A 17301-nucleotide genomic window follows, 5' to 3' on the forward strand; every position below is an offset into this window, starting at 1 on the left:
TATATCTTAGTGTCAGGTAGGTGCTTCTGTGCAACGCTGTATCTGAAACTACATTTTGATTATGACTGGATATCAAACTTTATGCTGACTCTTTTCCATAGCCATTACCAGTTATTAGAAACAAAGGCAAATGTTATTGTAGAGCGTGCTACAAAACCTTTCAATTAAGTAATAGTGAAATTGTTGTGGAGTCTCATGCGAACAGACCACTACATCAGAAGAACCTGAAAGTTAAATCAGGTCAGCAGTCCATTACAATATGTTTCAGTTCAAACAAGTACAAGTTCAGATTGTAAAAGCAGAGAGCTTGAAGAGACAGGCCCAGCAAAAACTGGAAAATGTGTTCAAAGTGTTGAAAATGGCAAACACCTAACTTCCACTCAAATGAGTATAGTTGCCTGTGTTTTCAAGAACTGTATTAGGAACAGAAAAGTGTCTGTAGATTTTGCAGCTGGCAATGAAGACTATATCATTTAATTCTTGTAACAAAACCAGAGAATTACTCAGGTGAATAGACTGGTGGTTTCATTTTGGGAAAAACAGAAGCAATGTATGTTGATGCTTCCATCTTCTACTGAGATTGTTTGTTAACTGTTTTGATGGAGGATTGAACAATGTAGTTCAAAAGGGATAGATGAATTTAGTGGCTCGTTTTGGAGATGAATATTATCATAAAGTTTCCACATGGTATATAGCCTGTATTTTTCTTCATACCATTGCTGTTGAAGATTCTCTTCTGAAGTTTCAAAAAGAAATATTTTCATGATCATTTCCAAAAGTATTACAAATATTTATGGATGGCACAAACATAAATCACCTTTTTAATTAAAAAAAACATAAAAGAAGAAATGACACCCAAACTAACGAAGAAGAACTGATTGGCTTTGAGACTTGTAGATTTCATGTTGTACACAGTTGTTTTAAAACAGGGTCGCAATCGGTGCAATGGGACCTAAATTCAGTCTTATGCAGCATGTTTCATTTATTCAAAGACCCCCCCCCCTTTAAGAGGGTAAATGTCACAATTCCATGTGGCCACTGATTGTTTCACCAACAGGCTCATGCTACATGCCCCTCAGCTGCCACCCCTTGATTTCATCAACAATACCTATTTTTAATGTTAGATGTCCAGGCCATATGTCATTTTAAACGAACCAAATAGAAATTGTTTATTGTTTATTGATACAGGTGTTGACAGAACAAGCAATGTTGTTAACTCTTAAACAAACATTCTTCTTTTCCCACCCTCAACCACCATTCTCTTGCCCAAATTCCAAAACTCTTTCAACTCTCTTACACTCTAATTCTCCATCTCAAAACCCTATCTAAACCTTATCTGTGTTTATCTAAACTCCTCCGCCTGCTGCTGATTCTTTTATACCTTGAGACTCCACCCTCCAGCACTCCAATTGGTCTATGCAAATAGCATATGAATATTCATGACCTGGGTGAACGCCACAGTAACACTGGTATAACAGAGAGCACCCAATTTCCCACAAAGTTCTGCTCAGTTGGGTGGTTGGATTATGTTTGGTGTCTTGATAGACCTGCTGCTATTTGTGACAACATCAGGAACTGAGTGGAAGACGCAAAACTCCCCCACAGTTAACCTGTAAATTGCATAAAGGTTACAGTACAGTGGGGGCTTGACTTGAGAACTTAATCTGTATTGGAAGGCGGTTCTCAAGTCAAAAAGTTCTCAGGTCAAATCTGCATTTCCCATAGGGATGCATTGAAAACCATTTGATCCGTATCTGCTCTTTTCCGTCCATAGAAACTAATGGGAAGCTGCTATTCCGCCTTCGACCACTAGAGGGGATATTTTGTTTCTTTTTTTCTTAGGTCAAGAAAGGTTCAGGGAAGGCAGGGAAAATAGTCCAGGCAGTACCAGGCAGTCTGAAGACTCCCAATCCACTCTCTAAACGCTGGGAGGAGTGAGGAAGCAGACAGGCACCATTTTCACTGGCCAACAGTTAACTGAAAGTTCAAATTTTGCACTTTCCCTGCCTCCCACGTGGTTTTTTTTAGTTCTTAAATCTAAGTATGTAAGTCAAGTCAATATTTTCCTATGAGAGTGGTTCTTAAGTCAAAATGTTCTTAACTCGAGCCGTTCTTAAGTCAAGACCCCACTGTACATCATCCATTCATGAAATGCAAAAATGACTTTCATGAAAACAATTTCTGGAGATTGTGAACTGTTTCTGCAAAGGTTTCAAAACCAAAAAATACTGGCACTTTTTTTCTATGAAGAGCTTTGTAAGCTAATGAGGAGGCTAATGAGAAGTTGCATTAAATCAGAGAAGTTGCAGAACATATCTTCTAGTTCCCATTTGTTAACAATTGATATGAAAATGTCAGAGAAGCTGCTTGACAGAAGCAAGGGTGACAATGTAGCAAAACACCTGTTGAAAGAAACAAAATTGAATGAACTTCAAGTGGCCAAGTTTTACCTAGGATGAAACATAGTAGTAGTTGTTGATTCAGAGAAAACCTTTGAAGTTCAATGTTCTTCATGGCCAATCAACATTAGATTATTGTCATTATACACAAGCCACATCTCAGCATAGTGGCTGTACATATAACTCTGTGTGCAGCAAATCAACTTAATGATGCAACAATGCACTGTTTTAACCATAGCCGCTCACAGTAAGTTCAAGGCTCATTATCAGAATTATGTTGCAGAACAGGATGGCGAAGTTGGACTGGATGTATTTGCGAAGACTTTCATGGCCAGGGTCTAATGGTTGTTGTGGGTTTTTCGGGCTCTTTGGCCGTGTTCCGAAGGTTGTTCTTCCTGACGTTTCGCCAGTCTCTGTGGCTGGCATCTTCAGAGGACTGGAGTAGGAACTCTGTCCATGCTCTGTTGCTGTTTGTTGGATAATGGAGTATTTATAGCTGTGAGAACAGCTTTTGTCTTTTTTCAGGAGATAGGGTGATCAGCATGTTTTTGTTGTGACAAAGGGGGGGAGAAATTATCTGTCACTGTGATTGATGGGTGTCCTTTAGCTGGTCTTTTTGGTGCAATGATCCCTGGCTTCCATGTGCAGTCTAACATAGATTGCTGGTGTTGTCCGGTATAGTACTTTAGTATTTTGAAATAGAATTTCATGTCCAGCTTGTTTTAGGGCATGTTCAGCTACTGCTGATTTTTCTGGTTGTTTTAGTCTGTAGTATCTCTCATGTTCTTTGATTCTGGTGTGAATGCTGCGTTTTGTGGTTCCAATATATACCTGTCCACAACTGCAAGGTATGCCGGCCACAGAGACTGGCGAAAGAACAACCTTCAGAACATGGCCAAAGACCCGAAAAAACCACAACAATCATTGGACTGGATGCTTTTTACAGAGGTATTTTGATGGCCAGGAAAAGTTCCTCCGACCTGTAGAACGTTGTCAAAATGCACCTTTTCCTGTCTCATGGCAATTTTTCTGTCAAAAGTGGATTTTCAGTTAATAAGAGAACCTGTTAAGAGAGAACTTACATAAAAAAACTGTTGTCTGTCTTGAATTCACAAGGACATGAATCTTTTGTAATTAATAGGAACTAGTTCAGTTGGTCACGCATGCTGATGCATGCCCCACAGAACACATGCGGGGGGGGGAACAGCATAAGCAACAAGAAGAACTCAGAAGGAAGAAAAGAAACTTGAAGGAGAAATTGAACATTTTGAAAATGCTTTTAAAAAAGACTGAAAGAAGCCAAAATAGAAGAGGAAACAATAGATCCAAAACTAAAAGAGTGACGAAACAAAAGAAGTGATAGCTTTCTATCTTCAATCTTTATTTTTGTAACTTGTATTTTCTTTTTAAAAAATTTACTTGATTTTTATTCCAATTTCAAATCCATGAGTTTCATAATGTGACTTCAGTTACCATTTTGGATAGAACATTCATTTATTCATTATTTAAAATATTACTACCCTGCCTTTCTCCTCAAGAGGACCAAAGTGGAAATTATTTTTTATATAATTTTTAGTCTACCTATAAAACAAAAATGACATTTCTATTGTTCTGAGATTGCTTAGATTAGTTTTTATGATCATGTAATTTTAGTACAATTTCAAAACAGATGTGTCTGCAGAAAATGATGATTAAACAACATATTATGTCTCATACCATGACAAATATTTTTGCCTTTATGACTTGCATAGTTTTAGAGTAGAACCTTTCCTAAAACCTTTAATTAATGCAGTGTAAATTATCAATTTTTTAAAAACTGGGATTGTATTTGAACGGCATTCAAGGAAATTGACAAAAGTTAATTGGAGAAAGTCAGGAAAATGGAAAATAAAATTTTAGGGCCCACCATGTAAAATAATGTGCTCCTACCCAACCATGGTATTTGTGCAGCTGAGTCCAAAAACATTCTGTAAATCGATACTAAAAGGGTGGGACAGCTCTAACAAAATAATAATAATAACTTTGAAATCTGGTTTTGGATCAGCACCAAGTTTTCCACAATAGTAGTAGACAATCTGGTCTTGTTCTGTGCCATATTTGGGAAGGTTGGACAGATAGTTACAAAGCTGTGATTTTTGTAAAATAAAATATGTCCCCCCCCCAATTTATACATTAAACAACCATTAGAGGGCAGCAGCCATCAAATCAATGCAATAAATTTAATACAGTATACCAACCTGTACAGTAGTTGTTTCTACAGCATGCTCAGACTTGTGAATGACTTGCTTTTCCTGTTTAAAAGTGCCATCTTAATGGACAAATATTTCATCAAGTACAGGACAGACTGACTCCAAAGAACAAAAAAAGATATAGGGCAAGATGAACTTTTCATACACCAGATGTTTTGTATTACAACATCCAGAGTCCTTTATTGCCAGCAATACAGGCTATGGATTCTGGGAGTGGTAGACCAAAACATATGGAGTGCCAAAGGTTCACCACCCCTGCCCTACACCCTTTTTGTTCTTTGGAGCTAGTAATCCTGTATGTGATGAAGTATTTGTCCTTTAAGATGGCACATATAAACAGGAAGAATTAGCCATTCATAATTCTGAACATGCTCAGGAAAAGCTTCCAATTCCTTTACCCTTCCCTAGAAGAACAAGGAAGTCTTTCATTTGCTCTTACTTCTGCAGAATAAGATCATTGATTGAATGAGGACAGCTAAGATTATCTTAGCCTTGGGGTCTTTTTTAACCTTAAAAGGCCAGGGACAGTTTTAAAAAGACTTTTAGGAGTCATCTGAAAAGCCAGCTGGACACCCAGTTAGAAAGTTGTGGTGGTAGAGGTGGTTGACAGGGGCAGTGGGAGGGTTCATACCCAGCTGCTTCTCTGGACATGCTGGGAACTGGAGGAGAAACAGAAGAACGAAGAAGGAAAGTGGGGATTTAAAAAAAACCAGGCAAAATGCAGACTACCTTAGTTTATTTTGGAAGAGAGAAAGAATGGGGGAGTGTAGAATGTGATTTTTTTTATATTGTGCTTTTTGAAGGGAAAGTATTATGTATGCACATAGCCTTGGATACATGTACCAAAGCTATGCAATTGCATGATTCTGACAACTACAGGAAGGAAGCTGAAGACAGTTTTGAGTGCAAGTTAATTTAATGTGGTTGTGTCCTTTGCATGTTTGGAGATGATCATGAAATAAAGCTTCTTTCCCCCCAGCTTATATAAAAAGCTGAGAGAGAAAATTACTTGGTATCAAAAAAAAAATCAGTAGCTGTCACCAGTTTCTCCCTCTGCCACCTCTTGCAGATGAATGGAGGTCCCAACTCACCAACAGATGGAAGAGATTTTGTTGTGGGATGTGTCCTCTTCCCTGTATCTTAGAAGGCTGATAAACACAAGAAAACCCCAAAGTCTCCAAGCCTAGTGGTTTGTGCTCTCTCCTTTCACTGGGAAATTCTGTGGTACGTGCACCATGCAAAAGCCATTGTGAGCTGGATTATTTCTAGGAAGGAACTACATTTTATTCTGTCTTTAAAAAAAAAGAAAAGAGTGTGTAATACAATACCCTGAACAAGGTAGTGCAAAATAGAAACAGACTTAAAAATTATAAAATGGTATAAGAAATAAAGAATTAAATTAGGCATTCTGGAAGCTCATCACAGCCAAACAGAAGCATAATATCTAATGTGACTAACTCACTTTGGTCTCAATTTCATTCCAAGCAAGTTTTCACCGTGCATGTATCTAATCAGATTTTTCTTTTAAGTTTGCATTTTATATGCAGACACAATATTTTTTGGTACTGAATTATTCTTATCTGGTGTAATATGGATATAAGATCTGTCAATATAGCATTCTTGTATAGAGTTAAATAACTGTTCTGTTGGGAAAAGAGCTACTGTATACTCAAGGTACATTTATTCACCCAAGGGACACTGACTGAAGCTTTTGTGTTCCCCTAAGCAAGTCTGTCAGTATAAAACAACTGACATAACATAATTTTATTAGTCTCTTCCATTTGCATTTTATGTATATTACTTGCTGCTGGTGGCTTCAGCGATAACTTTAAGTGACTGAGACACACAGGTTTTTCTTTTTCATGGAATTTACTCCCCTCAAAGCACATCTTGCTCCATGCAGTTAGTCACAGTTTTAATAATTCACTGTGTTGTGGCTGTTGTCGCCAAACTTTTTGTTGTGATATGTTGCCTAAAAACCTAAAACAAGTTGCAGAAACAAATTAGATTCCCTTTCAAACTCTGCTTTAAAATGGATTGCTGTTCATTAGAATTATGGAATATAACAGGAAAACAGTAAGTACCTGTGTATATGAATCTCTTAATTAATAGTAAAAATGCAGCATATATGTTCTTGTCTGTAGCCATATAAGTCAAATTCCAATTGATCTTCCCTAACAATGAAAATATTTTAAAATTAGTCACTCCAACAATTTTTTTTAGAAAGTAAAGACTGGGTTTTTTAAAACATGAGAATCTGCAAGTAAGCAGAGCCATTTTATTGGGCTCTATATGAATACCTGTATTATTATCAGCTTGCTACAGACAAGTTACCGTTTCTCAGTAACTTCCTCTGTGTTCACTTTAGAAACATTTAGAAACATTTGATTGTGTGGAATTATGCCTTTGTCATAATGGAAATCACTTCTACTTAATGCAGATTGCAGTGCCTGATTTGAATTCACTTCTACCCATATAAACCTTCTAATCTTTGAGATACTTTTCCTATGAGGGACTCTCAGAACCATCAGAAATGGTTTGGGGGATGCAGGAGGTAGAAGAGAATTTTTAAAGTTCAGGTGTACTGAATTTTGAATACTGCTAATGCAAAACCAACCCTGGTTTTATCCTCCCCAAATCATGTCATACATTACTGTACTTTTCAGCTCTGCTATCTGCTATGAGATAATTTCTATACAGGGAAGTTTCTGCATAGTGGTTGAAGAAAGTGGAGGTGGAGAATTTTTGCTGCAGGTACATAGACAGGCCATTTACCTATGTAACCGTTATCCAATCTAAACACCTGCACTGTGCCATGAAATAAAAGCCATTTTCATGTATCAGACTATACATAGAATATACTAGTTTAGTGAGCCGATATTGCTCAGGGGGTTGAAGTTTAAAGCTCAAATCCCACTGTGCCTCCTAGGAGAGGGACCAGCCACATCACTGGGAAATGTGTGGATGAGGGTGTTATGTGCCCTGCCACCTGTGCAAACCTCAGCAATGTGCATTACCGCCCAAAGAAGGGACTAGTAAACTACTTCTGATTACTTTAGGACATAGAAAACCATGAAAAGTTCACCATAAGTTGGAAAATACTTTACACTACATATTGGCTGAAATCCTGTTGTCTACTTACTTTATTCATGCCAGACAAGTCCCAAATAGAGTAGGCCCATTTGAATCAGTGAAACTTATATAGGAGTTTACTCACCAAATTCTCACTGATTCATTTGGCCTACTCTAGTGCAACTTGTGTTAAACAACAGGATTTTAGTCACTGAGTAATTACTCTCACTTTCTGTTTGTTTGTTTGTTTATTTATTCATCCATCCCACCTTTCTCCTTGAACAGGAGTCAGGGTAGCTTACAACAACGAAATACAACATTTAAAGTTGAAAACAATGAATATACAACGCTGGTTAACATAATTAAAAGCTAGTATTTAAAAACTATGAACAGTGAATAAGGAGGCATCATTAACAGGCAATATTAAGGCAAAGATCAGTATACAAAATTTTAAAAACTGAGAAACGGAAAACTCAGTAGTGGGGAAGCAGGCCTCATTTCAGGCTCTTGAGTAAGAACTCTCACATTAGCATTAGTCTTAAGATCACTTTCCAGTCTTAACTGTATTTCATCACATTCTTTCACTATTTGTGACACATTTTTTAATCATGAGTAACAGCAGTCATTTTAAGAACTTCAGTACTTAGGCTTCAGTTCTATCCTTTCCCTATAACTACACTGATGTTTTAATTCAAATGAATATTTTAAAAGGAGGTGCCACCCACTGGATGTGCAGAAAAATATCACACACATGTATTTCAAGTCATAGCTTTTCTACATTTTCTTTCAATTAACTGCTTAAATGATTGAAAATTCAGTGAACTATGAAGCTTGTATGATGAACTTCATAATTCCTCTAATTTAGGAGGATAAACACATTTTATTTCCATGCTGAATATTAGTAATCTGCATTTTTAAAAGGAAAATTTGCTGCTTTTGTTCCTCTGCTTGTTTCTATTACCTCACTCTTTAGCTTTTTATGTTCTTTTTATCCTATGTTCTGTGTCTGTTTCTTTTTACACCTTTTTTTTCCCTGTCTGTCAGAATTAATGGCGCCTGAGTTAGCTATACTCCGTAGGGGCCTGCAGCGGCTGAGGCTTAAGAAGGCTGAACAGCAGAGACAGCGAGAGCTAGCAGAGGGTTCAGCACAACAGTCCTCCAGCTCTGATCAGTCTTCCCCTAAGGGCTCCTCACAGGACCCTCAACCTACAGGTTGTCATTTGTCAAGGTTTATTAAGCAGCTGGTGTAGTTACATAGTTTTTGCTGCTAATGTTTGCTCAGATGCTTCCCCTTGAGAACAAAACAGCGAATGTATTTGCTGCTTGCTTGTTCTTTGCATTTAGTGATGTTTATCATCACACTGTTCCAGAGTGACTAATATTTGGCTATATTATTCCTTATTTCCTTAACATTTTTTTAGAAATATATTTTATGTACAAACAAAATGTGATAAAAAATTGACTGCTCAGTTGCAGAATTAGTGTTTTTTCACTCTGTAATACACTGAGAAAATGAATGAACTGTGGTACTCACTAATATGTAACTTAGTTTTAATTGAGTTCCTTTAATGGGGCTCCTCTATTTTGCTTTCATCATAGGTTGCATTAACAGCTTTCCCAAATAAGGTGAACAGTTTTATCTGAAAGGAGTGAGATTATGAGCAGCCCTTTCAGATCAGTTAGAGGACAGAGATCACTCTCTAAATGAAGCTGTGCATGATTTTTCATAGATCCTTGGTCAAGCATCTCTTTTCAGGGGCATGATAAAGGAACATGTAGGAAATTTTGTTTCTGATGTTAAAATAACCCTGAAAATATTTTTGCTAAATTTATTTACAGCTATATGGCATTGCTTTCTATTGTATTCCAATTATCATTTGCTTTCACACAAAACCCACTTAGGATAAAAACAATTATTTGTAAGATACAAGGACTTGCATTTTGAGAGATGTAAAGTGAGATTTTTTAAAGAAATATAAACACTAAGTTGTACACCAACCTTTTGTCCAATAAATTCAATTTTTACATATCTTATTATTTATTGGCAGAAATCCACTTATATTTTTCCAATGTAAATTGCAATGATGTCATCAACTGTGACATTATTCTTTAATTCAATTTAAAGCTTCCAAAAGACCTTCCTGGTCCCAAGACTCCATATGGATCCCTTTTACCTAGGAAGCCTTGGAGGAGAAGAGCCTCTAATATGGAAAGACTGCAAATTCCGTGGCAACAATCTGTCAGTAATTTTCCAATATTAAAAGCTCCCTCCCCACATCCTGAGGTTTACAAAGGCTTTTCCAGGTAAAAATGGAGCCTCAGAGCCTGAAGGGGGAGGATAGGAAGCTTTGAATTGAGATGAGTTGAAATGGAGAGTCATTTTGTAGGCTGCTTGTCATCACCATTTATGCCTGCATAGTTACTCAACAGGATTTCAGCCTGTTTGTAAAAAATCCTGCTGCTTGCCAGTTTTGTTCCTTAAGGCTTGCACTTAATTTTAGAACCTGACATTGCTTATCGCTTTAAATATGTATACTGAAAATTCACAAAGCATAGTGGCTTATTTGTAAAGATTTTGAGAAAGAAAAATAATCTTTATAAACCTTCCCTCAGAAACAAAGCAGTAGAGAAATTGGGCTGATACCTGGGCACAGCATGTAGAGTCTGTAGTATAGGTGCAGAAGCAAGTGCTTGAGTTTCACCTGTCCATCATAATAACATGAAGTTCCAACAGCTAAATGCTTGAAAATCTGTGCAAAATGGCTTGGTTTGCCATTTTATGTTGTGAAAAAGGGATGGGCAGCTGGCTTGAGTTAACTTGTAAAAGTTGTATGTATGTGTCTTGAAACATTTACTGCATACATGAAGAGAGTGGTCAAGCCTTATTTCGCAACTCACATTATCATGTAGGATTTGTTTCCTTTCACTTATATTTAGGATTACACATTATTCTAATGTATCTGTTCACTATTAATTAAATCTGTAGCCCTGAAAACAAAAGTAGATCTGCACCTGTACAGATCCACACTTTCAGAGTCTTCTTATGTAGAGAGTGAATTTTGGCAGTGTCCCTGCCCCTTCACTATACCACGTACACATTCTGGTATTCAGCCCCTCCATTTGGTTTCAAATGTCACAGCAGCCCCACCCTAGCAGAAGTTCTCAGATAGAGAAACGATTATTAAAAATCTGTGACTCACTGATATAATAGTACAACCACCAGCAACTCCACAGCAACCTGGTATGTGAACCAACAAGATGGCATAAGGTCAAAGAACTTACTGGATCTCATGCTTTTCCTCTGCCAATGGTGTGTCTGCCACAAAATCCACATCATTGTGGTTCTTTCCCAGAGACACGAATAATTTGATTGTGTTAAATGGACCATTTACAAATGGAAGCCTCTTGTTTGCTTCAAAGGCTATTTCAGAAATGAGATTGATCTGACAGGAACTGATCAGGGATTTACAATATGCTTCCTCTTAATTTCAGCAAGCCATGTTCTCCTCCAGCTGTGAGGTGGAAAAAGACTTCCTTTCTCCACATTACTCACTACAGGTGTAGCAAAATTAAGATAGAAGCACCCATGTGGAATCTTGATACTACTGTGGGTGCTGTGTTGGCCCTGGTCTTGTCTATTGGTTCAGATCAGTTATTGAGAATACTACCATCTTCCGCTATGGCTAAATGCTATCTTAAGAGAGTCAAAATCATTCCTTGATCTTGTTGTGGACACTCTCAGCTTCATACATGGAGGATCAGATTTTGAAGGAATAAACAGAATCATGGAAGATAAGAGGAAATGTGCTTGATTACAGATGGCAGACTTTGCTGATTTGATAAAGACTACTCGTTTGATCCAAATAACTATTCAGTTTACATTATGCATTTTGTACTAATGTTGCTGGGCAAGGGATTGTCTTTCTTTTCTATTGCAGTTTATAAAGTAGCCTTTATTTGACCCCAGCTGATAGGGTTTATTCGAATTTCTCCTTGGAGTGCAGCATAGATTTCCACTTGTATCTTTTCCAGCTCTGCATTTCTTTCTTTAGTTTCATCTCATCTCAGGAAGCCCCTTTCAAACTTATTTTGCTTTGGAACTGACAATGGGACCCTTTTTAGTGGCTGTTACATGAACTTGTTGAGCAGCTTTGTACTTATGAGCATATCAGCCCTACCTCCTTTGATATCCAGAGGAGGTGGTTACTTCTTATACAGAGTTGTATCTGACTTCCACCTGGCTTAGAGTATTATACTTCCTGCCTTTTCCTCTTCCACTTTGACACAGTTCTACATTGACAGCCCACATGTTTTGAACTACAACTGTTTTATAGGCCACTGCAACCCTCTGAGTAGTAAATGCTTCTCATTGATACTCAATGGAGTGTCTTTATTATCATTCACTGCTGGAAAAGAGATGTACCATGGCTGAGCTTCTTACAAATGGCAGCAAAACAAGGCTTAATGCAGAAGGTATAGTTCAGCTTAGAGAATTGCCTTGGAACAACTGTGCAAGCAGGAGTTGAATTCTGCATATAAATCTTAGGTGTTTGTGTTATGCTTTGGAAAATATGTAATGGGCTATACAAAATTAGAAGAGGCTTGTCCTTGCAAAGCCAGAAGTTCTAAAATTACAGCTTGGTTTGCATAGGCGTGAGCATGGTGTGTGCTTTGTATATATTCAGTTGCTTTCCATCATGAGTATGTAAATTTGGGTTTAAAATTCCTCAGTTTATAGAAATGTGTAAAATCCTTTCATGAGAGGAAACTGAAAGTAGAACAAAATTCTTTGTGATCTCTGTGATTCACACATATGGGTTTCCTTTGTGCCTCCTCAGACACTCCTCAGGAACAATCTGGAGCTTCAAGGCTTCTGCCTCTCCTTCCTAACAGACATGCTCATCCACCCAAGGGGTCACTCCTCAGTTATTTCTAACTCCTGGTGAGGTAACATCCTGGGAGAATTCTGGAGATTACAGACTTATACTGTACTGTTGGTTGTGTCTAATTTAGAGAATTTACAGAAACTACAACTCTTTCTGCTACCTAATCTACCTTATCACCATTATCTATTATATTTTTTATTTATTTATTTTTATTTATTTATGTCAACAAGTACATTTCTCCACAAACGTTTTTCATGGTAATACTAACAAATATAATGCCACTGCTCAAAGGAGAGTAGTTTACTTACTTCCATATATAAATTGGACCAAACTGTCGTCATTTCCTCCATTTTGCAGTAGGAATATACGAATTCAAAGTGTTTCCACTCGCCACAACACCCAGAGTTTTCACCAAATGTATAGCACTATTTGCAGCCTTTTTGAGAGTGAGAGAAATGAGTATCTACAATACATTAATTGTAGCAAATTCAAGGAAAAAACTTCAGACGAGTGTGAAGATAGTTACAGTGGTGCCTCACTTAACGAGCGCCCCGTTTAACGATGAATCCGCATAGCGATGGAGTTTTTGTGATCACAAAAGCGATAGCATTGCGATGTTTTAAATGGGGGAAATCGCTTTGCGATGATCGTGGGGAAGTGCTTCCCCACGATCATCCCAAAGCCCCCCCGAAAGAGAGCCTTGGACCTGCAAGGGGAGAGAGAGAGAGCACGTGTGGTGTTTGCGAAGCTGGCTTCCCCGCAATCTTTACAAACACCCGCCCATCAGCTGTGCTTTGGGCTGGCTCAGCCAGCCCGAAGCACAGCTGAAGGGCGGGTGTTTGCAAAGATCGCGGGGAAGCCAGCTTTGCTCTCGTTCTCTCCCTCCCCCCCTCGCAACTCCAGCCTGGGCAGGGAGACTCAGTCACCCTGGCCGTGGCGGTGCGGTGCCTCAGTCTCCTTGCCCAGGCTGGACCTGCAAGGGGAGAGAGAGAGTGAGTGGCGTTTGTGAAGCTGGCTTCCCCGCGATCTTTGCAAATACCCGCCCATCAGCTGTCAAACCTACAGTTCAATGCATTCCAATGGGGGGGGGAATTCACCAAAAATTAACAAAGACTCAGAACAAAGCCAAATTAAGTTTGTAAAGGTTTTACAGGGTGCACTAACGATTCCAAGCATTTTAAACAGTTTTTGAACATTTTAAGACACACTTAAAATAGTGAAAACGGACTTCGCTAAGTGAAACAGGGGGGCCTAAACTGTCATCGCTAAGCGAAGCAAGGTCCCGAACATCGCTATGCAAAATTTCCCCATTGGAAACATCGCTAAACGGAGCGCAAGATCACTCCAAAAACTTCATCGCTAAGTGAATACATTGTTAAACGAGGCAATCACTAAGCAAGGCACCACTGTAATAGCAGAATTGCATTGCAACATTGTGGGTGGCAGACAAAAACCAGTCCATTCAAAACACCTCGATAACTATAAATGCCAGCCTAACAAGCTGGGATGGCCATTGTCAGGGAACAGGAATGTATGCACCATGGTCTATGCAAGAAAAGACCCACCATGTTAATCAGCTAGACATGTTAACAGTCAACAAAGCATTAAAGGCACTCAAATCCATTGAGGTAGGAAATGTGGTACAGGTGATAACAGACAATTCTACCATGATGTATTGCACAAACAGCATGGTGAATTCTCCCTTAATAGCTAGAATACATAGGGAATCTAGGAAACAATCTACTATTAGATGTTGCTACTACAAATGAAAGAAATGTATAGAATGCTAGTTCTATAAATGAATCATACTTCCCCAATACCATGCATTGTGTTTTACATTTTTGGTTACATGTTAAACAACAAGGACTTTCAGTCTTCTTTGAAGATTTATTTAGTTGGGGACTGCCTGAAGGTTCAGAATCTCAAAACTGTTTACTAACCCAACAGTTAAAAGATTTTAAAAGGGTTTAAATAATATCTGCTCCATATAAAGTGACCAACCCCTCAGTGGTCTCTGTCTGTGATGTTAATTCACCAGACCTCCCTTTGAACCAGTGGCCAAAACCCATTTGAGTTTATTAACATACAAGACTGTGTTTCTAGTTACTATAATTTCAGCAAGAAGAGCTAGTGCATTAGCTGCTTTATATTGTGACCAACTTTATTTACAGTTTCAGAAAGAACAACTGACTCTTGTCCCAGATCTTACTTTTTTACTGAAATATTTACACAGTTTTGAACTAGGCAGCCATTGAATTGTTCGAGCTGTTTTCCCATCACCAGCATCAAGTATGGAGAGAACTCTTCATATTTAAGATGTTAGGCATGCCTTTCCCTTTTATATAGATAGGGCAAAGTCTTTGAGAAAAAGTAATAGACTGTTATCAAGGGAGAAAAAAAGGCATACAGCTGTTGTCACAATGACTCTCTAGGTGGTTAATTGAAGTAATCTTGCTTCCTTATGAACTGACTAGACATCCCTTGCCAACCTCTTTGAGGAGACATTCCACAAGAACAGTGGCAGCATCAACAGGAGTTTGATGAAGGAGGTTCATTTACAGGACATTTGCAAGGCCTCAATCCAATATGTCTGAGGGCATGACTTCTGTAAACCTTTACAGATTAGGTGTCAGGGCAAGACTTGAACAAGCAGTGCTATCTTTTGTGTTGATCAGACATCCCACCAACTGGTAAGTGAGCTTGTGAGTCACCTCTATGTGTGAATCACAGAGACCACAAAGAAGGACAGTTACTTACCTGTAACTGGTTCTTCGAGTTGTCATCTCTGAATTCATACAATTCAGCCAACCTCCCCTGTCAGTTACAGTAGTTCCAATTGTGTTTTGGTGGTGGGTAGGGGGAACTACAGAGCAACCATTGGGTAGATGAGCATGACTGTTAGGGAGGAGGGGCAAAGGCAAATCTCTGGAATGTTCTCAATGAATGTCTGCACAGGCACAGCAGAAACCCATATGCGTGAACTTACGAATGACCACTCAAAGAACCGCCGTTACAGGTAAGTAGCGTGTTCTTACTAACTGCTTGAAAAAAAATGAAAAGAGAATGCACCTTACTGTTTATGTCAAGACTTTTTAAAAATAATAACTCTACAGTCTTGCACAAATTTAACTGAGAATATTTTTTTTTAATTTGGAAAGGTACACATTGAAGGGTGATACAAGAATACTTCAAATGAAATGCTTACTCATTTATTTAAAATTAAACATCATAGCTTGCACAAAGTTGAATAAACTGCATTGCTGCAAATATAAAATCCTTACTGTGTGTTTTACCTGGTCAGGCAGGGAGATACAGTTTTAAGACAGCAAGATTACAAAGGCATTAAATCAAACAGGACATGGGTGGAAACCATGTGCCACATGGATGTCATGATCACATATAATATGGATGTGAGAATGCTTTGTACATGAAAGGAAGCATACACTGCTCTTTTTCCCCCTTCCACTTCAGTGCTTGATAAGTAGTTTTCTCAGATCTCTGCAGTTACATGAATTGGATTGGGAGAAACCTGCTTAAAGCAGCAGAGCACAACATTGTAGTATAGGCAGATTTACTTCTCTTGGTTTTGATGGTCCTCCTGAAAGCAACTAACCATGCATTTTAGCTCCTTCTGGACCCTTCCTAAAGAATGTGAGGACTGTGTCCCCTTGGGAACAACAGCCTGATCCTTCCACTCCAGAAAGACTATTACTGTACACTGCTTCTCACACAGCCAAAGAACTTCCTGGCCAGTATACTACTTAGAGGGCACTGTTCTGCAGTTATCTGGGATTCCTCCTCCTCTTCCCAAGAATGCTTATAAAATGTTGTATTTTGTATTTTTGTTGTTATTGTAGTTTACTGAAACCTATCTTGTCTCTTTACTGGCTGTTTTTTAAAAAATGGGGAGTAGGTGTTGAAGGGCCCTCAAAACATGGGAGTCAGGCCCTAAGAAGGTATAGGAAGATGTTGTGAATCCTTTCCCCGAAAAGACATTTAAATTATAGTTTGCAGTTGTGGGGATTATGGGGGTTGCCTTGGGGACCACTTCTGCTCTGAAGGATCAGGTTCACCTCTCTGGGGTGCTTCTGGATATAGCATTGTTGTTGGAAGGCTAGGTGGCAGCTACAAATAGTCGTTTTAGCTAGGTTCAGTTGGTGTCTCAGTTCTGAGTCCTCTTGCAGAAGGTAGGTATGGCCACAGTGATCCATGCCTTAATCACAGCTCTCTTGACTTTTAATTATGTTATATATGGAGCCACCATAGAAGATTGTTCAAGAACCGCATTTTGTGGTTAGCACAAAATGTAATTGTTAGATACCTTTCTACCATGTCCTTTTTGGTCACATTCAAATTCTGCATCAACTATACTGTCTTCTAGTTTGTAAGCATATATCAGAGTACTGATTCTTATGTATAAAGCCCTAAATAAGCTAGAAGGACAGACTTTCTGAAAGACCACTATCTTCCTTATGAATCCACCCATAGTATTAAGGTCTGCTAGTATGTTCAGCTGCCAATAGAGACTACATTGGTTTTATCATAGAATATGGCTTTTCCTTTCATAGACTGTGGCCCTTCTCTTAATGCGGGCTGCATCTGATGATGTTTTGCTGTAGTCTAAGAAAGCTTGCGCTGAATGACATTTTTATTAGTTAAATGTTTAAGATGTCAGAAGTCATTTTGTTCTTCTTG

At 38.4% G+C, this 17301-nt stretch overlaps 1 protein-coding gene across 10 annotated transcripts in view; it reads left to right on the forward strand.

Annotated features, from left to right (window-relative positions):
• DCAF6 (DDB1 and CUL4 associated factor 6) overlaps positions 1-17301 on the forward strand; it is an 87354-nt gene that overhangs the window by 45252 nt on the left and 24801 nt on the right. For 6 of the 10 annotated variants that reach the window (XM_020810458.3, XM_078389821.1, XM_020810441.3 and 3 more), the window contains one exon: positions 8765-8932. The exons of the other annotated variants lie outside the window; for them this stretch is intronic. In XM_020810458.3, coding sequence (XP_020666117.3) covers positions 8765-8932 — 168 coding nt within the window. The remainder of the gene's footprint in view (positions 1-8764; positions 8933-17301) is intronic. 10 annotated transcript variants of the gene reach the window in all.

This window comes from Pogona vitticeps, chromosome 3 (assembly GCF_051106095.1).
Source record: "Pogona vitticeps strain Pit_001003342236 chromosome 3, PviZW2.1, whole genome shotgun sequence".
Classification (NCBI taxonomy): domain Eukaryota; kingdom Metazoa; phylum Chordata; class Lepidosauria; order Squamata; family Agamidae; genus Pogona; species Pogona vitticeps.